The 27,839-nt window shown below is 39.2% G+C and overlaps 1 protein-coding gene across 1 annotated transcript in view; it reads right to left on the bottom strand.

Moving 5' to 3' along the window:
• Nucleotides 1–3,350: 3,350 nt before the first annotated feature.
• Nucleotides 3,351–27,839, bottom strand: part of Dtl (denticleless E3 ubiquitin protein ligase adapter) — a 35,724-nt gene continuing 11,235 nt past the window's right edge. The window contains exons 7-15 of the mRNA XM_034513058.2: nt 26,950–27,062; nt 23,246–23,319; nt 22,034–22,137; nt 21,699–21,803; nt 18,653–18,765; nt 14,326–14,415; nt 10,973–11,108; nt 4,976–5,808; nt 3,351–3,596 (exon numbers count right to left, since the gene is read on the bottom strand). Of these exons, the coding sequence (XP_034368949.1) occupies nt 3,498–3,596; nt 4,976–5,808; nt 10,973–11,108; nt 14,326–14,415; nt 18,653–18,765; nt 21,699–21,803; nt 22,034–22,137; nt 23,246–23,319; nt 26,950–27,062 (1,667 nt within the window). The 3' untranslated portion in view covers nt 3,351–3,497. The remainder of the gene's footprint in view (nt 3,597–4,975; nt 5,809–10,972; nt 11,109–14,325; nt 14,416–18,652; nt 18,766–21,698; nt 21,804–22,033; nt 22,138–23,245; nt 23,320–26,949; nt 27,063–27,839) is intronic.

Genomic DNA, 27,839 nt, shown 5'->3' on the forward strand with positions numbered 1-27,839 from the left:
ATCAAAGTACTTGTTTAGACAAAGAACTACTTTGTACCCATTCTCCTTTACCAAGTGTCATAGAGACTGTTTTATTGCTGTGAAGAGACACATTAACCAAGTCAGAGCTCTTTCTTTTATAAAAGAAAACATTTAACCGGGAAGTGGGAGGGGGCTTGCTTACAGTTTCAGAGGTTTAGTTAATTATCGTGGAAGGAAGCATGGCAGCACACATTGGCAGAAGCCACGCAGGGAAGGCTGTGACAAGCACGTTTCCTGGAAAGGGCCTACAGTTTTGCATGGCTGTGATGGGTGAACCCTGGAAAGGAACAGTCCCAGGAGCTTCGTTCCAGGACTGCTTCTTGCCGCTGGCGTGCCCTCTCCTGTTTGTCACTGCTGTATTCATCTTTCTGACATGCTGTGACTGGGCAAACAAATACCCTTTCTACCTATAGTCTGTTATGATTGATTCCTGGGCATTAGCCCACACTATAGGGCAGATTCCTTGCAGAATCAATATGAAGATGTACTTTCATGAATTAATGTTGTTGTTAGATGAGTTAATGATTTTAGAGAATTCCTGATTTGGTTCAAATAATTTTAGGAAGTTAAAATAATTGATAGTTTTAGGAGATGGTTTTAGTTTTTAGAAAGATATATAGGAGTACAATGAGCATTCATACACTAAAAGCACATAAAATGCACTATGAAGAAAAAGTCTTAGAACAATTAATGATCAAGGGAAGACATTCATTTATTCTAGGTCAGGTCCAAAGATGAGGCCATGGGGACACCATGAAAAAGCAAGGTCATGTAAACTATTGCTTTGAACTTACGAGCTTATGGAATAAAACACTGCTTTGAACATCCTGCTATAACTCCCTCGTATAACATTTTATCTAGAGGTATCTTTTTCTTACATAGAGAACTTGTCTGAGAAAAAATAAAGTGTGACTGTTGGGGCTGTGCTCCATCCACCAAATGAATGTGTGTGTGCATACATGTGTATGTAGGCATATATATATACATATGTGTACACTTGTGAAAGAAACTGAAACTGGTGGTCGGGCCTGCTCAGTGTGTGTATGCAGGATTTCCCCTCTTTTCTTTTGTTTCTTGCTGGCTTCTTAAGAGTTCAGAGTTTCTCAACAGGCCCAAGTAGTTAAGTTTCTTTTTCTAATCCCCTGATGTTATCAGTAGGAATTAATTGCCAGAAGCCATCGGATCTGCCTCCAAAGAGCAACAGAGCCCGAATTACCAGAAGCTATCATCTTTTGGTCCAGCCATTTTCTTGTCCCACCTCAGTTTACAGGGATGTCAAAGCCAATCTTTGACAATACATGGAGTTGAAACAGTAGCTGAGAGCTACATCCTGATCCACAGGCCAAGGGAGTAGGGGGTGGGGGGTAGAAGGGGGAGACTGGGCCTGGCATGGGCTTTTGAATTCTCAGAGCTCATGCCCAGTAACACACTTCCTCCACAAAGGCCACACCTCCTATTTTTTATAATTCTTTCAAACATTTCCACTTCCTGGTGACCAGTCATTCAAATATATGAGACTATCGGGGTCATTCTTATTCAAAGTAGCACACCAAATAACCCAAGCCATCTTAAACATTCGAGATTTGAAGAAGTAAGATGTTTATTAGAACCTTTCAGTTTGAACTAGATTATACCTTTGGAAACAAACACATTTTACTCTACAAGCAAACAAAAGGGACTCTAGGATTACTTCCTTTTATGTAGATTGCTTTCAGGTCACTGTAAAAAGCTTAGAAAAGGACATCAGACAAGGTAAAAGGCTTATTATTCAGGGTCAGCTCAAAGTCCCACGACAGGGATAATTACTACTTTGTTACATATGACCTGACACCCATTTGTGGTACTAGTTTTCCAAGCAGTGCCTGAAGTTTCTGACAGCCACCCAACCCAGCTTCACTTGGCAGTGCAGCCAGCCAGACAAATCATCTGCTTTACTGACCACCACTGGCTTTCAAAGCAATAGATATTCAATACCGGTAGTTCTGCATCATTAACAATTCCTTCTGACTGCCTACTACTCCAAAGCTATCACCACTGCAGATGCTCCAGTAGGCAGCGAAAGCTGTGTGTGTGGCTTGACTGTAATCTAACTTCCTTTAATTTTTTTTTTTTTAATAAAACTACAGAAAACCAACGCTTATTACTTAACCTTCTCAGTTTGATTTGTTTTATAAGTTTAACTTACAATCTCCAAGGACTTAAAAGTTTTTAATAAAAGATTTAAAAACCACGAGAACAAAAATGGAATTTAACCGGTCCCCAGGGATTTGAATGAAACAAACTCGTTCCTATCTGTAAGGGAATGCTTTTCTCAGACACTGGTTCCTAACTGTAAGGGAATGCCTTTCTCAAACATAAAGTTTCTTTCCAAGAGTCTGCAAAGGAACAAACGATGATGCTCATTTCATGAGGACCAACATGTAGCATTTAAGGGAAAGAAAAGTTACAGTACTTCAAATACTATTTAGAGTCAGCTGACACACACTCTGCACTGTCTAGATAAAGTGCTGGTTACTGTTTTGCTTACCAATATTATTAGACGGCTAGTGCCTTTTTTTTTTTTGGGGGGGGGGAGGAGGGCTTACTTTCCAGGTTCTAGATTTTCAGTTTAGCAGTATCGTCTTTTATAAAAACACTAGTAAGAATTTACTTTATCATAAAATTCTTCACTTTTTAAAAAAAGTCACAGACCCTAGAGAACTGAACCTAAACGCAAAGCCCTGGTTTCAGTGTATACTGATTTTATAAAGCATCTCTCAAGAAAGCACCTTGTCCATCCCCGCTACCCCGCACGAGTGATGCCGGTTTGTAATAGAAATCTGGTAAAAAGAAAAAACAAAACAAAACAAACACAAACAAACAAACCCCAACCCCTCCATAGCTTTCATGGAAACAAACCCAACCTTCTGTTGTTTTCTTCTCCTACATTCTCCAAAGAGTTGACATCGACCACTGCATTTAAAATAATCACAACCTCAACTCAAGATACTGTACATGAAAACAGTATGAATGTACTATGTAAATATCACATTTTATACAGTTTGAGAAACACACATACACAATAGTATAGTGAACAAATCATCTATTTCAAATAAGCTCCCTTGTGCGTAGGGCATCTTCTGCAGAGGATGTCTTCAGAGTGGCCTTCACAGATGGGCCCTGTGTTGGACAGCAGACACTCCACTATCCACAGAAGCACCCCTTGCTTTCTGCATCTATGAGTTGGATGTGATTACCAGATTGCTAGAAGACTACAGAAGGCAAGGCACACTGTGAACTGGAGACAGCACTCACCCCAGGCAACTACGTCTATACACAGTGGGGCCTGACTAGGTCTGCTGAAGAGTACAAGGACTTTTTCCAAAATGAAAAGATGACCCATCATTTTCTTAAAGACTAGAATTTTAAACTTTTTTTTTTTTTTTTTTTTTTTAAATCTTTGTAGACCCAAGTTCAGTGAACTTTCAGATTAGAATCTATAATTCAGTTGAGTGTTCAGGACTACAGAAGTCATCTTGAGTCTTTCTACGAAAGTATGTACATATCTTCCTCATGGAGCTGGGAGTAATGGTGACCTAGAAGAAAATGAAGAGTTAGAGACATCCCAAGTTCCAAGTCCCTATAGTAAGTGTTTAAGTTATAACTGCCATTCTCTTGAGCAAATCAAAATCAGCCCCTCAACTGAAAAAGCAAACAGTACTTTCTTCATTTTCTTTCAATAAAGAAACATTTTTCTCTGATAAAGAAATAGTAGTTGTATATAGTAGCACCCCTTCCCCGCCCCCATCTTAGCACCTGGGAGGCTAAGGGACGAAGGTCCTGAGTTCAAAGACAGTCTGGGATACATAATGAGAACCTGTAAGTCAATTAAAATGTAAAAACACCAAAACCAAAACACAACAACAAAACCCCAAACTAAAAAAAAAAAAGTAGATTAGTACACTAGTCTTAAAGCTTTTAAGATTTACATTATCAGTAAAAGTAATTTTCATTTCACCCCTCATCATGGGGGTCAGGAAAGACACACGGGAGACACAGGGACACTGATGACAAATTTTTCACTTAGGAACACTGAACACTCCTACTATTGAGAAAAAGAAACTGTCATTTTCTGTAGCAAAATTTTGCTTCAGCTTACAGAGTACACAGCCTTTATATATCCTTTGTTTCCCTCCCCAGAAGCACAGGCTAGGTTAAGGATGTTAAGTGGGGCAGGACCCACGTTAGTACTAGTCTAAAGATAGCTTCTGCCCCTAATTGGATTGGGTTCCTTTCCATCCTCCTCTTCAACTCAGAACAAGAGCCTTGTGAGCCCCAGGAGCACTCAATGCCTCTCCCCGTAACGTCACACTGAGTAATAGCAGCCCTCCACTGCACTGCGGGTGCGCATGGCTGACCCAATGCCCAGTTACTTCTGTCTTCACCACTTTACAAAGCTCACTTATTTCTGCCACAGTAATTAAATGTCATGTCAGTCAATGATAAGTGAACCTTAGAAATAAGTGTTCAGAATATTGCTATATGCAAGACAATCATAAGCTTGAGAAAAAGCCAACAAAAAATAAGTTAAAAAAAAAATCAAGGATCCTGTAATTTAATTGGTTTGAAATATTTAAGTTTCATTTTAATCATAAAATGCCAATTACAAGCTGAAAAATCTACTTATGGATGTTGGCAAGTTTCCCAAAAATAAAGTTCACTTAAAAAAAAAAAAAGAAAAAGAAAAAAAAAAAAAAGCTATACTGTCTACCAGGAGAGATATTTTTGAATCGACACTCGGGATGGTGAGAGGAAGGCTTAGTGAGTCAAGCAGTAAGCCTGAGGAATATGAGCAGATAAAAGGATTAATGAAGTAACAGGGCACAAAAAGTCATTGCTCTGAGTCCCGACAATCTGAGAACTGCATTTGGTCCCCTTTAGATAGGACACGTCTCCTCCCACATTGGAGGCTTACCGGGCCTGGTGATGTCTTTCCACTCTGTCTCCTGGAACTGGGGGTCTGGGATGATGGGCTTCTTGGAGATGAAGTCTCTGCCTTGTGTTTGGCTGCCATGGCCAACAACCAGTTCTTATTTTCTGGGGAGCTATTCTCCTTGCCCACCATTTCAGATCCGTCTCCACAAGGTCTCAAAGGAAGAGGCAGTTGTCCACAGCCTTCAGAAACATAAGGACTGACAGGAGAAGGAGGCTCTGAGATACTTGTGCCAGCACCTTCAATCTTGCTTGATTTGGTAGAACTGGCAGAGTCTTGGCTAAGGACTTCCTGGGTGCCGGAAAGGCAGCACAGATCCAAATGAAGACTCTCCACTTGGCCGTCAAGCTCAGTGACACAGTTGCAACTCTTCACACACTTTTGTTTCACACTCTCCAGACAGCTCGAGTCGAGACGCCTCTTCACTCTATTTCTAGATTCAGAGCAAGCATCTGCTTTTGATGACTTCTGGCTCACAGGAATAAGGGCTTTTCTTGGAGATGAGATCTTTGTCTCAGAAGCAGGTGGAGTGACAGGTGGTGATGAAGAAGGTGTTCGGGTCACCCAGTTTCTAAGTGACATCTTGAAAGAAGAGAGTGGCTTGGGAGACACAGAAGAGATGGAGCCTCTTCTGCTGACTGGAGAATGGGTCTTGGCAGGAGTGGTTTTGACTGAGAACGTGGGGGTATTTGAAGGAAGAGGGAGATCTCCTGCACAGCTTGGAGTACAAGCTGCTGACGAAGGAGAGGAAATGGATGGACTGCTCTTGGCTCTGGGAGCTTTGGCAGGAGTACTCTGGCTACTGGGTACTGTTACTGAAAATAAAAAAGAGCATGAAAATCAGTAAGAAAACGATTTAAAGTCCTTGATTTTTTCATCAAGAAACATATCTAACATCATCATCTAAGAGTTGGTTTGCCAGTAAATAGTTAAAATCATTTCATTTCTACCATATCCCCTTAGCACTTTTCTTCCCCTCTGTCTGACAGCTTCCTAAGCCCCCCTGATGTAAAACATATACTTGCAAAGCCTAGGAAAGATAAAACTTTTAAAACACCAGCAAACCACTCCCAACAGTCTCCATGTGCAAACGACACACAGCACAAACTTATGAGATCAAAAGGCGCATGGTGTTTCACCATATTTTACAGTTTTACTTTTTATCCTATGAATTTGGGGATAAATGTGATCTATCACCTCATAATATGATGAACATTTAAAAAACGTATTCCTAGCAGTTTTTAAGTCCATCATTATTGCTAATTGTAGTGACCATGCTGTACCATCTTTTCCATGTTCCTGCTTGTATGCACACAAAACTTTATGTCCTTCAAATAATATCTTCCATTTGATTTGCCCTTCTTATAAGCACCTGGTAATTACCATTCTATTCTAGATTTAATAAAAAAAAAAAAAAAAAAAAAAAAAAAAAAAAAAAAAAAAGGACAGGGTTTAACATGTAGCTCTGGTTGTACTGTTCAAAGTTAAGATATCCACCCCACCCCTGCCTCTCAAGTGCTGAAATTAAAGGTCTGTACCACCATACACTCAGCTCTCCTTAAAAAAAAAAATTGGGGGCGGGGGGACATTTATGGGTGTCATGTTATTCTTAGAGGCTGGAAAAGCACATCAGATCCTCTGGAAGCAGAGTTGTTAGCCACCAAGTCGGTGCTGGAATTTGAACCCAGGTTCTGCTAGAGTAGCCAGTGCTCTTAAGCCCTGGGCAATCTTTCCATCCCTGTTATTTTTTTTAAGACACCGTCTCTGGTTGGACAAATGGTTCAGTGGTTAAGAGTGCTTGTTGCTTTTCTCAGAGGACCTGAGCTTTCCCCCAGTACCCATGTTGGACCCACATCTGGCAGCTCACTACAACTTGTAACTCCTACACTAGGGAATCTGACACTTCTGGTCTGCATAGGCTGCACATTGGTGACATACTCACAATACATAGATACAAATGAATCTTACAAACAAAACAAGTTTCTCCTCTCTTTATGACAGAAGTATGGAAGAGGAAGAAGAAGAGGAGGAAGAGAAAGATGATGACAATGGCTTCTTCCTAACTCCAGTCTTTACATTTAGTGTTTGGGTTCTACATAGAAGAAATTTCATGCAGTATTATTTTCTTTTTGTGCTTAGCTTTCTGAATGGCTGAACAATCCAGGTCTGATGGAATACACTTGAACTCTCAGAACTCACAGGCTGAGGCAGAAGGATCAGAAGTTAAAAGGTCAGTTAGGCCTACACAGTAAAATCCTGTTTAAAAAAAAAATCTGATCCCCACTCCAATCTAAAATTCCTCATTCTGCAGTGTTTCATTGCTTATACACACACACAATTATTCTTCATTCTCTTATGATCACACTTACGCTGATTCTGCACGTTGGATATTAGGCATAACCTGCAGTGACTATGTGAATGCAGGTGTCTCATCCACACACTGAGAATTCCCTCTGGCTATGTACCCAAAAGTGGGATTGCTGGATCATATGGGAGCAATTTAAAAACATTTTTTTAAAAAAAGAATTGTTGTCCCAATTTCCCAAAACAGTAGAATAATTTACAGGAGCAGTGATAGCATCCATCCTCCCCGACACCTGCTATCCTTTTTGTTATTTCGTTTGGGGACAAGGTTTTACCATGTCCTCAGACTGACCTTAAATTACAGACTTCCTTAACCTTCTGGGATCACAGGAGTTCAAGCCCATGCGTTTTAACAGCTGAGGTGACTTGTGTCACTGTGGTTTGGATTTGTACCTCCCTGCTGACTGGTGGCATTGAACACTGTTTTAGACGTGCCTTTGAAATGTCCTCTGACATTTACCAACAGCATTTACCAACAGCATTTGCTCATTTAAAAATTTCTGGCCTAAAACTTTCTTAACATGAGATCCTGTCTCTTACTTTATCACCAAAACATCTCACATGAATGCAGGTTCCACTGACATTTCTGGCAGTACAACAAGAACATATGCAATATAACACTTAACATGGACCACAGTGCATTTTAATAGCAATGCAGGTTATTAGTGGTATCTTAGTTCTAAATGAAGTGACACTGCTGTTCTTGTAAACACTTGAAGGCCTCAGGTTCTCCAACACAAATGCACAAACCTAAAACTCGGCACAATCACTTAGTATGACTTGGGCTCAACCATCCAAACAACTTATCTTGTCACATCTGTGAAGTGATCCTATTGAGGGTATCAGCTTTTCTGCTTAATTTACAAATGGCTACTAATTTTCACAAGCTGAAGAATGCCAAAGAATGCTCAGAATTCAGTGCCTGCTATGGAAAGCAATCAAGCTTGTGGACAAACAGGTCTGTGTCCTTTTCCTACACACAGCAAGTACTTCCTGAGAATTCTCAGAGTTTATGCTTCCGCCCTCAGAAACTCTGACAGCCAATATTGTATTTTTCACTTATTTTTTGAGCTTTCCAAAGGGGGAAAAAAAAAATCACTGATACATTTTCAGTCAGTCTTTTTGATAATTACTAAATTTCATTTACATGAAAAGTAAATTTAATGGACTGATAGAAAATGTAGTTTGGGCTGAAGAGATGGCTGGGGGTGGTGTTAGGAGTACTGGCTGTTTTTGTAGAGTACCTAGGTTCAGTTCCTAGTATCCACATCTGTTAACTCTAGTCCCAGAGGGTCCAACTCCCCTCTTCCTTAGGACACAGGTGTACTGCCCTCTCTAACAGTGTGTCATGACATTGCCTACTCACTTAATGACCCACTATTTTCTTTTTTAAAGATTTATTTTATGTATATGAGCACACTGTCACTGTCTTCAGACACACCAGAAGAGGGCATCAGATCCCATTACAGATGGTTGTGAGCCACCATGTGGTTGCTGGGAATTGAACTCAAGACCTCTGGAAGAGCAGTCAGTGCTCTTAACCACTGAGCCATCTCTCCAGCCCCGACCCACTATTTTCTATTTCACTTACGGATGTCAGTCTTTGACAAATCATGTATGGAGTCTGATTACATGTGGCCGACTAAGCTACTGCTGTAATGCCCCCCCCCCCCCCCCCCCCCCCGTGGTAGAGATCAAACATGGGGCTTTGTGTAAACTGGACAAAGTAGACAAACGACTCTACCACACATGGAGCTATATCCTTGTCCTGCAAACAAGCCCCCACCCTGGCTTCTTAAAGTTAGTTCTTTTGAAGACTTCTGGGGTACACTACTATTCAACCTATAGTTTCTTTGTATTCAAAGGAGATAGCCACTTGGCCCAAACTCTTCAGTCATATGCATACTACTTCAGGATCCTGCAACAGGACACTATTCATTGCTTCTCTCAACAAACTGCACACTATCATACCCATCTCTGTTCATGTGTATTTTTGGCCCTTTTCTTGCAAGGCAAAAATCCCCATGTTTCAAGGATCTGGTAACACTAACCTTGTATTCATAGAATCCTTTTTTCAAAACAGCTCCCCTCTCACAGAAGACATGGTTTCTCAAGCCCTTCACTAATGTAGCCAGAAGAAAGGTTTGCAGTTGTTATCATATAATTTTTGCATCTGCTTCCTAAGCTTGTTAGTGAGACCAGAGGAGGGGGATGAGGACTTGTGTTTAGTAAGAATTATTAAACAATGTGAAACTCCGTGGCTGCTAATGGTAAGGTGCTGATAGAAGCACTGGGAAACTGACAGTAATTATCTTGCTGTCTGATCAAATGACAACACTTGAGCTTCAACAAACTGGAGGTCTGTATCTTTGTAATTAGGGATAATTAGTGTGTCATTTAATGCATCTCCATCTTGGCTGTGTAACAGACTTACCTAGAACTTTATGGAACTACAAACAGTTGACCTCCACCCAAGACTTAAAAATATCCAGGAGGGGCAAAGTATACATTTTTCAAAATCTCCACAAGTGGTTCGGATGCCTAGCCAAGACTGAGAACCCCTGGCCTCAATAGTGAGATCTCCACCTGAAGCACTGTTAAAAAAAAGAGCAGTGCTGGCTGGAAAAGGAGGTCAAAGGGAAGAAGGTCATATCTTACAGTTAGTGAGTTAGTGTTAAGAAAGCCAGAGAGTCTATCTGAAACCAGGACAGAAATAAACAAACAAACAAACCGTGGGAAAGCAGATGAACACAATTCTCAAAAAACAAAACAAACGGCAGTGTAGTTAATAGCAGACAATCTGTTATGAAGTTGGCTTATAGAGTGCAATGGCTGTGCTAGAGAGGTCAGGCTAGCCCCAAACTTACTCCTCCTGAGTACTGGGATTAAAGGGCGTTGATGACTTTGGTCATGCATGAACTTGATGTCTGCTGCTACTGCTTTCCTGCTGTCCCTCACTGCTTCCGCGCTAAGGGCACTGAGGCAGAGACATGCCAGCGCTCTCTCTCCTGCTGCAGCATGTTATCCTCGCCATGCTGCCTGGAACAGTCTTCCAAATATCCACATGGCTCACCAACTACCCCACTTACCTAAGTCAGTGAGGCCCCTCTGTCATAGAAACATCTGACAGCCATCTCCACTCTTTTCTCTCACTATGCTAACAAAGTACCTTCTGTTACTTCATGTGTTTATAGCTGAGACTTGAGTCTTCTAGTCACTGCTAAACAAAACTAAGTACATAGTACATGACAGTCCATAAATATTTGTTGGCTAAAACCATTACTGTGCTATTCATAGATAAAACATTGTGATCAGGATATTTCTCGTAAGAAATGCCAAGGGCTGGAGAGATAGCTCAGCGGTTAAGAACACTGACAGCTTTCCCAGAGATTCTGAGTTCAATTCCCAGCAACGACATGTTGACTTGAAACCATCTGTAATGGGATCTGATGCCCTCTTCTGGTGTGTCTGAAGACAGCTACAGTGTACTCACATACATAAAAAGCCGAGATGGTGCTTCTCTTTAAACAAGAGCAAACCAAACCTCCACAGTACACAGTAGGACTCAGCTAATGAAACAAACAACAACTGTTGGAGAATGCATGGTCTCCTTACCTGGGCCAGCTCTCACGTCTCTTTTCTTCTGAGAGGTCCAACCCACTATGGAGTGTTTATTGCCTTCTGGTTTCTCCTCTAGGCCTCTATTCAAGCGCCAGATTTTTAGTGTATTATCATCAGAGCAGGTTGCAATCTAAGAACCAGGAAGAGAATGTAAAATTTCAAATAAAGTTTCACAATAAAATAAAAGAGATGTTCACGGAGGGCTCATGAGTGGTTAATTTTCTCTGCTGTAACATAACACAACAGATGACATCTGAAAAATCATCTACTTCTATCTCTTGTGTTACAGAATCATTCTAGATTTCCAGTGATACCAATGTCAGTTTCTTGCATGCACATGTGTATCAATGGAGAACAGAAAAGAGCTTCAGGCTGGGCAGTGGTGGTGCACACCTTTAATCCCAGAACTTGAGAGTTCGAGGCCAGCCTGGTGTACAGAGTGAGTTCCAGGACGGACAGCCAGGACTACACAGAGAAACCCTGTCTCGAAAAATCCAAAAAAAAAAAAAAAAAAAAAGCATCAGATTCTATGGGAATGAAGTTATAAATGGCTGTGAGTTGTCATGTGTGTGCTGGGAACAGAGCCTGTGTCCTCTGCAAGAACAGCAGAGGGCTCTCTCTCTCCAGCACACCATTCTCTCCTCATCTATAGCTTTACAATTACAGGCTCATTTCTTTAGTCTCTAAAGAAGATGGTAACTCAAATCTTCAACTTTTTACATAACATCATGAAATTATGGTTTCCTTTTATGAAATGATCAATCAATACATTTTAATCCTACAAGTTTTCTTTTCTGAATTCTGAATGCTTCATCTTATTGCTAAAGCAATGAGAACATTTCCCACATCAGACATAGCCTATGCCTCTAGCAGTCCATGACATGTGCAAAAGAGCCGCTCTTTCAGATAGGTAAAGGAGCAATCTGGAAAAACAAAAGTTCACTAGTCTGAAAGAAGTTTAAAAATAACCTTTGCCCCTTTAAAAATATCTGACTATTCCTGATCTTGGTTCCAGAGCCTTTTATGGCAGAGAAAGCCCAGCTTGAAGAGCTAGAGGCAAATGGCCACTAATGCCAGAGCTGTTCCCCAGCATTTGTTTATATAATTTCTCTATTTCAGTCACTAAACAGAAAGGAAAAAAAAGAACACACGTTCTTTTAACTTGTGGCCCCCAAGAGACTGGCAACATTTTCCTTCCCTTACTGGGAGGCCAAAAAATACATATTTTACTCAATGAAAAATGCTTGGAACTCCACAACTGCTCTATAGTGACAATAATTATATTTATAGACACCCATTATACATACATCTGCTTCTTTACATTCTTTATCTTATGTAAAAACCCTTTAAAGCTGGGCACAGTGGCATATACCTGTAAGCCAAGCACCTGGGAGGCTAGGGCAGGAAGACAGTGAGTTTGGAGCTCTGAGCTGGACAGCAGCAAAACATTCTCTCTGAAAACCAAAACTCTACAAAACAATCTTTTTTTGGTCCAAAGTATCATGATGAAATGCAAACACTGGAATTCAAACTAAGACTTCTATTCTAGAATTTAAGGCTTAAGAAGACAAACTCAACCTCCCCAATTCCAAGCTTTTGAAAAAATTATTTTAAATAAGTTTTAAAAAGTGTGGTCACTAGATGAGTGTAGTTAGTTTTGCTTGCCATTTGAGTTTTTTTCTCATAGGAAATATAATAGTTGGAAGAAGTTGTCATAATTAAATAATTAAAAGTGGTTTATCTTAGTAAGTTCACAATGGTCTATTTGATAACCCATGTAAAAAGCAAGGCATTTTATTAGATATTACATAGAGTCTTGGAGAGGAAACGTCACTAGGATGACAACTACAGTAGCGAGTTCAGGAAAGGTCAGCATGAACAAGGAACTGCTGTAAGTACATGAAAGTCTCATAATGAAGCCCATCCTTGTGTACACTTATAACACCAAAGCAATGGAATAGCAAGATAAACAAAATCTAGGAAAATCCACAGCAGTTCTGAAACTGCTAACAGGCTGCCAGTGCCATGGGTCTGCAAGATTAGAAAACTAAAGTCAAACCAAGACAAGCACCGGGCAGTGGTGGCGCACGCCTTTGATCCCAGCACTTGGGAGGCAGAGGCAGGTGGATTTCTGAGTTCGAGGCCAGCCTGGTTTCCAGAGTGAGTTCCAGGACAGCCAGGGCTACACAGAGAAACCCTGTCTTAAAAAAAAAAACACCCCCAAACAAACAAACAAACAAAAAAAACCCCAAAACAAACAAAAAAAAAAAAAACCCAAAAAACAAAAAAACCACCAAACCAACTCCCCCCCCCCCAAAAAAAACACCAAGAGAAGCAACAAAGCTTCCTATATGTAAACATAACTTCTACTTCTCGCCTTTTTACATTTTAAGTAACTACTAGTTTTCTGACCTGCTTCTTGTAGTTTAGCCAGGTAACTTGTTCTGTTATGACATCACAGTAACCACTTTGTCAGTGATGTGAAATTTCACATAAAAAGGGTAAAAATTAACTTTCAATTTTTAAATTTTTCTCTTTACCAAATTTCCATTTGTTATTTTCTTGACTCTCTTCACATCTTCATTTACTGCTCTGAGCTTTAGAGTTTTATGTATGTGTGAGTAGGGTGGTACATGGGCACACTGAAGCCAGAGAAAGGCAGGGCACGTTCCATTCCCACTATAGCTCTCTTTTGAGACAGGGCCTCCCACTAAATCGGAAGTTCATGAGCACTCCAGCTAGGCAGGCTGGCTGGTCATCAAGCTCCTGGAATGTTCCTATCTCGAATTCCCAATGACAAGGTTACAGGCATTTGTAGGTACCCTAGCTTTTAAAATTGATGCTGGAGACTTGAACTCAGGTCCTTATGATTGCATAGCAAGTGCTTTTACCTATGGAGCCATCCTCCAGCCACTTACTATTTTTTCACCTTAGATTTGGTTTTGTGACAGCTGGTACACATGGAGGCCAGATGCGCTGGATCCCCCTGGAGCTGGAGTAACAGGCAGCTGGCTGTGAGCCTCCTGATGTTGATATGGATGCTAGGAACCACGCTCAGGTCGGCCTCTTAAAGAACAGTGTTTGCTCTTAACCACCGAGCCACCTCTCTAGACCTCCACTTTAGATTTTAGTGAATTAGAAATCCAGTACATAATGGTTTCTCATATTGGCGAGAAAAAGCAAGGAGAAAAAAAGCGTGTGTGTGTTATGATGTACATGTGGTATACATTCTGGATTCTTTTAAATGTCTAAACATGAAAGTCGGTATCATTTTAAATAAACCATGGGAAAATGTGCAAGTCTAGGATCCACTTTTTAATATCTGTTATGAAGACTCATCCACAAACCTTGGTGAAGTCTGATGGACACCAGCACACAGACGTGACCTCTTGAGAATGACCCAGGAGAACAGTAGGAGGATGCCAGGGCATGGAAACCTAGCCAAACCAAAGAGAACACGTCAGAAGAACAGTGTTTGCTCCCCCATAGAGACCAGAGCCTCCTTGACTATGTTTTAGGCTTTAGGGTTGTTAATAAAGTTAGAGCTAGCTAAGTTCAATAGTCAAAGGCAAGACTATGAGGTCAAACAGCAGCTGGCTCTTATTTAAATTAAAATGAAATTTTGGCGCTGTCCCTCAGCCACTGAGCGCTGAAATTCAGTTCCAGATACTGCTCTTCAACCCAGTCCTGCTTTTACACAGTATAGTCACATCCAGATCTTCTATAGTCAGCCATTTCCAGGACTATTAGAATCAAGTGAATCCTGCAGGTACCTGAAATGGGCAACTAGCTCTTTTAGGATAAAAAGAAAGGTTTAATTTTTCTGCTTAAAGCAAGACACACTGACTATGACCAAAATCCAAAGTATCATCTTTTCATTTTGAATTGGATAACCTTAATTTGAAGAAAGGGACATGAGATACAATTTATACTTTTTCATGCAAACATTTTCTTATCATTGGATGTTTTCAGTGATAGGCACTGGATAGCACTGTACAGTCAATTCTTTTAAAGCACACAGGAACCCCAGCATAACAAAGAGTACAAGCACCCTCTTGCCATTATTAGTACATGTATTTGAAAAGCAAGGTGCATGGTGAACACATTCTCTATTTTCCTGAGGCTCTGAATCATGGATCATTTGCATGAAGGAGGCAACTTTTGGAAAGAATACTTGTGACAATGACTAAGTCAGCTTAACAGATTCTTCAGATTACAACTAAGATAATCAACACTGGCTCATAAGGTTATCTAACTCAATCATTACCATTCTTGTCTTTGCTATGAGGCAAATGTACAATGATTTAAATTGCAAAAACAAAGAATATATTCTGATTTACCTTGTTAAAAGTTTAATGTATTAACAGATACATAGATCATTCCTACAATGTCATAAACTGTAAGTCATTCTTTAACAGAAAAATACACTTTATAAAGGACATTAAAAGGTGGTTTCTTACTAACTCATCAGCCAGGAATTCCTTTCTATTTTCGATGACCCTAGTCCATTAGGTTTCTCTTTACTCAAGACTCAAAAGACAGAGGAAATCCTCACACCCATGGAAGCATCTCTGGCAAAACATTTCTTCATGTCATTCTATAACCTTGTCCATTGTTTAGTTTCTAAGTTAGGATCTATCTAGAGAAATAACTGTATACACAAAATATTAAAGTTTTCAGAAAGACTCCTATAAAAACTAATACAGCAAAGAACCAGTATTCAGCATTTAGTTACTGAATTCATAAACCAGGTAGTTTATTTAGTATCAAAAAATAGGTAGAAGATACCTAACAAACAAATAAACAACCCTCAACATGGGTAATTAAGTATTACATGACCCATTCTTTGATATGATATATATTCTTATATGTGCTGGGAAAAATAAAAACATGCTCCAGCAAAAACAGTGACAGCAGAATTTTAATAATAGAGTATGACAATTCGGAACATTTAAAATGACCATTAACTGGTAAGCAGATAAAAAATAAGTTGTCTATAAAACAGAACATTCTTCAGCCTCACAAATACTAATGTAATGTGCAACTTGCCAAAACCCGGAGAATACACTAAATAAAAGTCAGACACAAAATGCCACATATTATATAATATTTATATGAAGTATCTCAAATAGGCAAACATCAATGGAGAGAAAAAACTATAGTGATCAAACCGAATCGTACACAATAATACTAAAGCATTATTTATTGATGCTGGGGAATCAAATGTAGGGCTCTGCATATGCCAGGCAAGTACTCCAACAACTTACTATACTCTGAACTCTTGGGTAGATTTTACCCAACTCCTAGATTTTGTTTTAGTAAAAAGGGGAAGGAACAGAAGCCGATTGCTGATAAGGTTTTTGTGAACTTTGGTAACAAGGGCTTTGACAGCTCAGGGCTATCTTAGGGCACTTTCTTAGACTACTTTAAGCAGGATTTGATTTCATGTCTTCCCTTTTGAGTAGGAAGGAAACTAAACAAAAACAAAATACAACCCACGTAGACACCATGGCGTGGTCACTACAGAAATGGTCCTCTCATACACACTCTACTTTCTATAAGCATGTTAAAGTCACAGGGAATCACAGAGCTAAAATTCTAAGGGACCTCTTGAAGTAAATGATTCTCACCTTTCGATCTCAGAAAGTACTTTGAGTACTTAAGCATACAAGGAAAAAAATCCATCAGCACTTTTCCTCAAAAAAATCTCCTTACTACGGCCAATTGGAAACCAAATCTAATCTTTACTTTTGCCATGAGATCATTTACACTTCCTAAAGTGTCAGGCTCAGTGTTCCGCCAGTCAGCGGTAGGGTGGCCATGCCAAATGAGTTATTTATATCCACTTCAATACTATTTAGTGGCTGTATCAAAAACAGGAGAAGAGAGGGTGGAACATCGGGTGGGAAGTTAAAAAGCAGGACATCCAGTGTCTGTCTTGCCGTAGTGTCAGGCCACAGATTTAGTCCACTCTCTTTTGCCTGAAGATATAAAACTCTTTTGTTGTTGTTTGCTTATGCAAGGACTTTAGCCTACATCACAATCAATGTGAGAGCCCAATAAACCCATTAGACAAGTAGTAGCAGAGTTAAGACACCCCAGTAGTGGGACACTCAAGAGCACATGGGAAATCCTGTTTAACCTCTTCCTTCCTTTAATAATGGAAAAGAGAAACTAAGCCATCTCACTGGGAAAATTCTAGTTTAGGAGCAGCAAGCTTGCCAAGATCTCAAATATCAGGGCCTGTACACTGAACTAAGTTCGGATAGCCAGAACATCCTGCCTGAACCATGTCATTCATTGGTGATGTGGAACCAAACCTGGGAATTTAATAAGGTCACCCATATATGTGGTCGTCACAAGATTTCTAATGGGCTAGAAACCCCAACAAGCACTTAGTATGTACCACCTCAGTTCTCACTAACCAAACACAACATTTAAAAAGGATGCTGTGCTAGAGAAATGTAAAGAATTGGCAAGAAAATTTATATGTATATATATTTAGTTATATACATAGTTATGTATAATTATAATTAAATAACATCTAAAATGGCTTAAAACAATGGTTGGTATATATGTAATTTTGCATGAATATTTTAATCTAGTATTTATGTATGGAACTGGCCATTCTATTATGTTATTTTATACATCTAAATTTTCAGTTGGTGTTTTTCTTTCAAGAAAGAAAACTCAAATGACACAGACTTGTAGAATGAATAAAATTCTGTAACTAACTTGGGAGTTAAAGTAGAGAAATAAATGCAGTACGATAGTGAGGGAAGAAGAAACAAAATACAAAGAGCAAAACTTTGAAACTTGAAATTTTAAATATAAGAAGCATTTGAGTGATATATAGAGACAGTTTAAAACTTCAGGAAGAGTAAAGAAACCAGGTAGAAGGCATTTTTTAAGAAGGGAGTCTCAAATATACACTCATAAGAAAAAGAAAAATTTCATTAAAACTCCAATAATAAAGATGCACATTAGAGACATCCCCATCTTGTGACCACTGGGGAGACTGTCACTAGAAGCTGCCATGGGGACCATGTCATTCTTGCAACTCCAGGGGTAAGAATCATCCTTCTGTACTTCCCCCAGGACTTCTTCCCATTAATATCATTTAAGTTTCTTAGCTTATGACAATTGCTTTAGAATATGAGTATATAAAATGTGGTTTTTAAGAAGCATATATTCACTTAATAAACAGTAATGGAGAATCTATAAAATAAGGAAATATTAAATAATACTATTAATTGTATTAAAATACCTGTTAATAGCCTGAAGGCTAGATATTACTGTAAGAAAAAAGAATAAAATAAAGAGTTATTATACTACCAACAGTTGTGATTAACTGTTTGCAGGAAACTACAACAGATACTTAAGGAAGAATCTGACAATATAGAACAGAAGGGGCACTGTACATAATTTCCAAGAAGCAACAGCATCTGAGTTTCTGACCACTTTTCAGAATTCTCCATCTCCTGACAACCTGTCCGGGACACAGAATGCTTCATCCCCTGCATCTTTTTTGGTACATGGTATTATTCATAAAAGGAAGTGCACAGCAAGCGACCTTGCAAACATTTGATGGAGAAAGCCAGCAGTGTGTGCTTGTGCTACATGAACCTCAGACTGGACACAGCCTTCTATTTGTGTGGGGATTCAACAACTCACCTTCCAAATGTAGGCAGCCTCATCACTTGAACCACTGATTAAAAACTGGTCATCTGGACTAAGACTTGATTTTACATAAAAGGTAGAGTTCTGGTGTCCATTGAAGACAGCCACTGCCAGAGGAGAAGAACCAAATCACTTGGCTACTATCATTTCCAGTATTCCAATAAATGCAAATGACACACACAAAACATACAAGAGTTACCACTGTCTCAACTTATGTTACCAAATAATAGGGAACCAAGTGCTGAGACAGAACAAAATAAAACACAAATTAAAAATAAGCTTTGCATTAGGCCCAATCTACTTAACTCAATATAAACCTGCTACGGAACTGACCAAATGTATCCTGACAATGTCATGAAAAAGAATGCAGAACACCTAACCCTATAGTAAATACAGACTGTGCCTATCTTATTATCCTATAGGATTTTCTCCATTGATAACACACTGACTGTGAGCTTAAGGGTTATGTCTCACTTTTTCTAGGCTGTAGTAGTTTAAACAGAATAAAACCTCAAATATTTGTTGCATGAAAGGTAAAAATAAGTAAAAAGAATCATTTAAATTCTGGGTGACATGCCCAAGTTTATAATTTTATTTTTATTACTAATTTTTTTTTTTTTTTGTTGCTTTTTTTGCTTTTTAAGTCAGGGATTCTCTGTGTAGCCCTGGCTGTCCTGAAACTCAGAGATCCACCTGAATTTTTTTTTTATAAATCTAACTCTTTAGCGGGCTGACCGTTAGATGGACCTAGAGGGCACAACGTATGTTCATCTGTAAACAGCTTTGTCAGGGTTAAGTTTCTCACTAGATACAGAAAAAGAGCACATAACCACCTCTTGCACAATGCGCTCTTGAGACTGCTGCATCAGAACACTACTAAAAAATTTAAGCTTAGTTACCAGAGAATTTAAAGATAAAACAGGAAAAACACTAAAAACAAAAACAAAAAAAACCCAAAACAACCCAAAAAACCATTTGAATGCTTCACAGAGGGAAGGAGGCAAGAGTAAGAATTTCAATGGCTTTTGTTAAGTATCACAGAAATTCATACCATTTAAAAAACACACTAGGGGGGAAAAAAATTTGTATTTATACCTTTTAAACAAAAACAAAACTTGGTTCTGAAGAGATGTCTCAGAGTTAAGAGCACTGCTTTTCTAGAGGCCCTGGGTTCAGTTTCCAGCACCTACACTACATTAAGGCTCAATAATAGCCTTTAACTGTACACACAGATACAACACTCACACACTGAACAATGTAATAAAGACCTACATAACAGAAGTTCCTTCATTCTGAGCACTGCTGCAAAAATGAAGTTATTTATCTTTTGCACTGAACTATGAACAAACAATTTAAACTGAATTTCCTACTAACCCTATTTTTTTGTTTGTTTTGTTTTTCAAGACAGTTTCTCTGTGTAGTCTTGGCTGTCCTGCACTCTGTAGATCAGACTGGCCTTGAACTCAAAAGATTTGCCTGCCTCTGCCTATAAGGGCCAGGATTAAAGGTGTGCGCAACTGTTGCCCGAGACTGTTATTGCTCCCTGCTGATCTAGGAAAAGCTGGTATGAAGCACATTGCAAATGTTTCATATGTGACATATGTGACAAAAACTCTAAAACCCATCGGTGGCTTTTATTATAATTAACTCACTTTGATTTGCTGTTATTCTGAGGTGAAGACAGTCTTATTATGCAGCTTAAGATGGCCTTGAACTCCCCATCCTCCTGCCTCATTCTCCCAACCACTGGAATTTGAAGCATGTGGTATTATGCCTGGCTTCAACTTAATTTTTCTAAACTGAGCATGGGAATGTAACTATTAGTACACTACAATACTGTGAAATGGGAAAAAAAAAAATCACAAGTATGAAGTGCTTGTCCTGTCCAAAGTCTTGGAAAGGTAAGTAGTTACCAGACACTGTTTATACATATATTTAACTTTCTCATTTTTTGACACAACACAAATTATTATGTAGTACTGGCTGTCCTCAAACTGAGAGATCCACCTATCTCTGTTACCCGAGTGCTAGGACTAAGCATGTGCCAGCACACCTGCTAGCATTCTAAAAGCCAAGCCTATCCATGGGAACTATCTTAAAATTGCAGAGGCAAATTAAACTCAAAACCCTTTGGTACATTATAGGAAATTTTACATAAAATAATGTTGAGGCCCACACTGCCTGGCGTGGGGGCCACTATGTCCCATCTCAAACTGCTGCTCTGGTCTGCAGGTCAGGGTCTAGCAAGAGTGGGGATGGAGGGGAAGAGACATGAAAAAATGGAGACAAGACAGAGTGTGATCAAGTCCCCTGTGTCTAGTCTCGTTTATTGAAAGGAAATCCTGGGTATTTATAAGAACAAGCAGGGGAACACAGCTGAAGACACTTTACCACGTGCACCTTGCAGCTGGGGGCACTACCAACAAAACAAGATAGGTGAGCAAAACAAGATGTTATCAGAGTGTGCTCAGCTGTTGTAGGCTGTTGAAAACAAGACTCTTGTCAGGGTATATGGTCTGAGATGGTTGCAAAGATGATAGCCGCTTTCTGCTAGGAGTCAGCTCCCAACAAAATAGTATACATTTGACCAGGATTAGATTTCATCTTGTGTGTGTGTCCTGTGAGCTGTATATACACAATGTGGAGGCCAGAGTTCAAAGATACCAGGTGTCTTTCCCATTATTTTATCTCCAACCTTAGATAAGTCTCACTGAACCTGAAGCTCACCAATTCCACAAGACTAGCTGGCCATAAGCCCCAGGAGTCTCCCAGCAGAGATTACATGTGGGTGCTAGTGATCTAAACTCAGGTCCTCATGTCTGTGTGGCAAGCACCTTACCAACTGAACCATCTTTCCAGGCCATAAAGTATTCTTTTTCTTTTCTTCTTCTTTGTGGTTGTCCTGGGGATTGAACCTAGATCACCAGAAAAGTACAAGAGCTAGATTCCCTAGCTGATTTTGTTTTTTGACGATCTGAACAGTCATATCATTAACAAAAGAGCAAATATTAGTTTCCTGATACAATAAATAACAACTCACCTGGAGAAGTCTTTAAGCCAGTCAGGTTGAACATATAGATGTTGTCATCTGTGCAGTTAGCAAATAAAGTAGAGCCCGTAGAGTCTAAAACCAAGCTCGAGTATCCTGGGAAAAGTTAATAGACTGTCAGTGAGGTTAAAGTGTGGGACCAAAACAGTTCATGCCATATAATTCTGTTTTAAAAATTTAAAGAAATAAAAACTATATTTTTATCTTTACATCCATATACTTAACTGTTTTTCAAGTTTTTGCTGAAATTAGCCTGGTATTAACACTTTAATTCTTTTTTAATTCTAATGAAAATTCATTTCACCCCAAATTCTACAAAGGCTTACCTAGTTTTCGAGTGCTGGTACCTGGGTACAGGAAAGACTTGGATGCTATGGGTTCCTGTCGATAAGCGGAGTAATTCTTGCGTAAATCCCATACCTTGATTATTCTAAAAACCAAGACAAGTACTTCATAAACCATCTAGACCAGTGGTTCTCAACCTTCCTAATGCTGTGGCCCTTTAATACAATTCCGCATGTTGTGGTGACCCCCAACCATAGAATTATTTTCATAGCTACTTTAGAATTTTAATTTTGCTACTGTTATGAACATCTGATATATAGGTCTTAGGTAACCCCTGGAAAGAGTGGTTTGACTCCTAAAGGATTGAGAACTGCCAGTCTACAGCTATCCTAACAATGTTACTTACATAAGTGTAAAATGACTTTTAATCTATGTCCTCTGGCACACTGCCCAGGTACACTGAGGACAGCTCACTGGAATCCAATTTAACTATTTCATACGATTGTTTCCAATGGCAAGCTTCTAGTTCATACAAACGGAAACAGATGTGATATGACCCAGTGATGAGTCACTGACACTTATCCCAGGGCAGCGGGAAAAGGAAGCCAGAGGTCAGATGTTGATAGTCATTGCTCCATTGTTCTTCTAGAAAAAACACTTCCTAACCTTTAAGACTGCATATATCCCCTGAAACACAGGGTACACACCCCATGCTTTATTTCTATACATAACTCCTTAACTAAAAACATTTTCCTGTGAAAGGGGAATATGTTTTTCATTTTACCTATTGGGATAATTGTCTTGTTCCTTATTTTTACTTTGTGGTTATCTAGAACTACATATTTATCATAAAATAGCAGTACCTTTAGTAAGACATTTTTAAATTAAAAACTTGAATACAGAATTGTTTTTATAATTGGAAATATAATAGGCAAAGATGTACAGGTAAAGAATCCCTGCATATAAATAATCTATTCTCACAGTACTCTGCAGAAAAAAGAACAAATGAACAAACACCGCAGACTTATTTGGGCATCAGTATTTAGACAATCATCACTACAGACAATGTGCCAAGCACAGCACATGTATTATCTTAATTTTTATTTTCCAGTGTGACCTGTAAACTTCTTCCCAGCTCCAGCACCCACTCTGTCTAAAATAAGACACACACATAATTACTTTAATGGGACTAGGTACTTCCACAGCTCACACAAGGCAATGGAGTAAAAAGCAGAAGAAATGAAGTCGTTTACCCGTCCACGGCTCCTGCTGAGACTAATGTACTCTCATCCTGAAAGAGGACCACAGTGACACTCTGCTGGGAATCCTAATAGCACAAAAAAGAAAAACAAAGGAAATTCTCTTTTGGGCATCACAGCTTCACCAGGGCACTTAACAAGGTACCTAAAGCTAGCTTTTCTGAAGCTGCTGTGAGACTGTGTCTCCTAAAAATGTCAGGAAGCTTCACTGATGATACCTTAACAATATGGCTGCCTAAGCAAGGCCCAAAGAAGTACACTAACAGACACACTAACTAACATGGAAGAGGGAATCTCACAGGGTCCCACACATAGACAAACAACTCTAAGCAATGAAGGATGCTGAGAGCAGGAGAGACAGTTAACTCTAGAGAGGAAGCTCCTCGCCCAGTTATTCTGTACCATGCGGTCAGCCCTGAATCATACATACTAAACAAACAGAACATGTTATATTTATATATTTAGGCACATATGCATGCGGGCATGTAACAATAACAAGGAAATAGAAGCCATGATTTTGAGAGATCAGAGAAGGATAGGAGGCAAGAGTAAAGGGAAAGGGGGAAAAGAATGTTAATTTTTAAAAGTTTATACATAATTTAAGAAAAAAAAAAAAAGTCAGGGCATGGTGGTGCATTCCTTTAAACTTAGAAGGTAGGAGGCAGAGGCACGTAGATATCCTGTGAGTTCAAGCCCAGTCTGGCTTACATAATTAGTTCCAGGTCAGCTGAGCTATTTAGAGATCCTGTCTTAAAAAAACCAAACAAAACCAAACCAACAACAACAAAAAACGAAACCAAACAAAACCACACTTACAAAAAAGTAAAAATTTCCCTACTTTGGTAAAATGTTTCAGTGGGTATGACATGCGTTGCCAAGCCTGAAAAACTGACTTCAATATTCATAATCCACATGGTAGGAGATAACTGGGCTCCTATAAATTGTCCTTTGATGTCTCCATGCATGCCAATTGTTTATGTGTGTGCTGTGGGCATACATGTGGAGGTCAGAGGACAACCTGCCAGAGTCAAGTCTCTCTTTCCACTGTGTGGGTTCCAGGGATCATCGTCAGGGCATCAGGAATGACAGAAAGCTCCTTTACCCAATGAGCCACGTTGCTGGTCCCCTTAATCTTTTCCTAGTAAGTCCAGATGTTACTATGGAAACAGCCTAAACATTGCTGCTATATATGTTAATATGAACTTAGCAAAATAGTTTGCCTGAGTTTGATCGCAAGAGACCAGAGTGGAGAAAAATGGCTTCTAAAAGTTGTCCTCTTATTTCCACGTATGTACACCAACATGAGCACACCTCACAAACAGAGGAATTAACCTGTCATTGAAGATGACTTCTCCAAGCCAGCTCAGAAGCTCCCTACAACATAGGAAATTGATCCCTCTTGTGTCTGATTCAGCAGAAATTGCTGCTGTACATTCAGTTACATGTGCGGAAACAGCACTGGTTAGAGGAACTTTATCTCCCAAGTGCTACTCCCTCACAAGTTCTCTTGGAATCCAATGAAATTAGACATTTTAATGTCATCTGGGCTCCACAGATGTACAGTATGGACTGAAGAATGCACTGTTCAATCACAATAGTTTAGCAGTTACACTTCCCCCTAAATTTTTACTCAGACCTTAATATACAAGAATATCAGAAAACTGCATTAATGAGATCAATGGCCACTTTTCTAGAAAAAAATATGTACCATATATGGGCATGTTTCGAGCTTCTGTCTACTACACATACGACTACAGCAGCACATTCCACAGACGTGATGTATGGAATGGTAAACTGCAGCAGGGTCTGGGTCTAAGACGGTCTCATTTGCTGGTATGCCTGATCTATATATTGCAAAATGGCAAAGGCTGCTGACGGGCTGGGGGGTCTTATAAGCTGAACTTTACTTCTCACATGGCTGACGCTGCCCCCAATGATGTAAAGAAGCATCTACTTTCCACAAGCATAGCAATTCCCCTACCCCCAACGCCACCAGCAGCTAACAAGTGACTGAGTCATTCTCACTGGGCTTTATCTAGGAAAGGGAGAATAACCCCAGAACTGTTGGCCATCCTCAAAGGTTGGGAAAAAGAGACCAGACCTACACTCTATAGGGAGCAAGAGGCCGGGAGAGACTAAAACAAGGCATCAAGCATACCCGAGGATGGGTTCTGTGTGGTTCAAACAATCTTAGGTAGTCTACTTTTTTTTTATTTCTGAAGGCTCCCATCCTTCTACAAGATCAAAGGATCCACTCACTCTCTCCTGTTGAGATAAAATGTTTTGCAAGTGTGGCAGTTTATTCACTCTTCTGGTTAAGAATGTGAACTCACATTCTTGAAGACTGGGAAAAGACTTTGCAGTTAAGATGCTTGTTTAAAGGAGCTAGTAATGACTCAGTTTATTTTTCTTCTTTAACTATTGTTTTACAGCAGTGGTTCTCAACCTTCCTAATGCTGCAACCCTTTAATACAGTTCCACATGTCATGGTGACCCTTAAAGTCGTTTTCATTGTTATTTCATAACTGCAATTTTGCTGATATGAATTGCAAATATCTGATAAGGCAGGATATCTGATATGACCCTCATGGGGTCTCGACCCAAAGGTTGAGAGCTGCTGGTTTAAAAGCTGTGCATGTGTTTATTCCACATCAAACTACTGTGACCCAAACACCAGCATACTCTTAATCTTCTAAATATATTTCTATCACTCAAGGTGACTTGCTCCTTTTCCTAAGTCCATGACTCTGAGATCTCAGTGTATATCTATAGTACATGGGACTTAACAGCTGGCCCACCAGCCAGTGTAGTTCCGGTTTAACAGTTTTTGCTTAAGCATTTGCATGACTGTGAGTGCTTTGATGTTTCTCTAAAAAAAATGTACAAGCCATCAATACAGAAGAGGGCTGGAGAGATGGCTCAGTGGTTAAGCTCTTCCAGAGGTTCTGAGTTCAATTCCCAATAACCACATGGTGGCTTACAACCATCTGTAATGGGATCCGATGCCCTCTCTGGTGTGTGTCTGAAAATAGCTATGGTGTACTGGTATAAATAATAAGTAATATTTAAAAAATAAATACAGAACAATCTACCAGATCTAGGAAGTACTCCCAAAAATTTAATACTAAAATTGTATAAATTTCAGCACCATTCTTACAGTAAGTTGACTAAACATCTAGAAAAAATATAACCAAAACTTTATCCATTTTTTATATTACCTATTTTCATTAAGAATACGTAGTGCATGAAGATAAGAACTTATTTCCCATAAAAGGCTTGTCACGTGGACTTTAATATGCTTCTTCAAACTGCCTTTCACCTTTCCTAACAGATGCACGTATGCTCAGAAAGCTGACTCTTTACCATGTTCCCTACACAAGCCACTGGAGTTTGAGAACCATTGCAGGGGTACTAAGTAACATTTAAACAGTTAACACCAAAGAAATTAAGAATCACATCCATCTTTTTGTCTAACAAATTCCTTAAAGAGAGATTTGATTCTCCTTCCTGTTAAGAGCTGCTGATGTCATGCACGGTGGCTCACATTTATAGTCCTAGCACTTGGTAGGCCAAGATAGAAAGAAAGATCATGTATTCCAGTTCAGCCTAAGCATACACAGAGACACTGCCTCAAAAGCAAGCAAACACAACAATAACAACAACCCCTTATTTATACATTAACTTCTCTAAAACCTTACCACGGAAGGAGCAAGCCCTTTTGAATTCTGTTTCTTCTTGGGTTTTGAAGGGGTTTGCTTGTCTGCAGTATTGTGAGCTCCACTGATTTGGTTCACTTGCCTATAAAATCCATCTGAAAGGTTCCAAAAATTGATTTTAGTGCTTTCTGATTTCAGGCTGAAAGTAATATTTAAACATTTACAGAAAACCTCAAAATTTTGTGATTTTTGACTAGTAAAATATAAAATAATTATTTAAAAAACAAAAACCATAAGAGGTTCAGTAGGTTTAATTCCCAACTCCCATGTTCAAATGGAAGAATGGATCCACATGTGCTGTGGCATGTGTATACACACAATAAATTAAAAAACAAAAACAAAATAATCCCAAAATCCCAAAGAACTAGTTTATCTCCCATGGGGGAGTTTATAACATACACAAAGGAAAAAACAAAACAAAACACAGATATAGTTATACAGTTTTATTCATAATGGCTAAAACACATAAACAATCAAGATATCCTTCAATGGATACAATGTGGTATACCTGGACAAAGAATAATTCTGAAGTATAAAGAATAATAAGAAGTATAAAAAAAAAAAAAAAAAGAATAAAAAGAAGTAAGTCATGACATGACTCCATTCATGAAAATCTGGAAAACCATAAAGACAGTTAAAAACCCATCAGTAGTAGCAAGGCTTAGTGAAGAAGTATGAACACCAGAACACAGACATATTTTAGGGCACTGAAACTACTCTATGTATTACAATGGCAGATATATGCCATCTATTTGTCAATATCCATAGCATATGTAACATGAAAAATAAACCCTGATGCAAATTATGGATTTGGGGTAACCAACACTTAAAATGTACCAGCTGGATGATAGGAGAAGCTGTGTATGTCTAGG

This window comes from Arvicanthis niloticus, chromosome 10 (assembly GCF_011762505.2).
Source record: "Arvicanthis niloticus isolate mArvNil1 chromosome 10, mArvNil1.pat.X, whole genome shotgun sequence".
NCBI lineage: Eukaryota > Metazoa > Chordata > Mammalia > Rodentia > Muridae > Arvicanthis > Arvicanthis niloticus.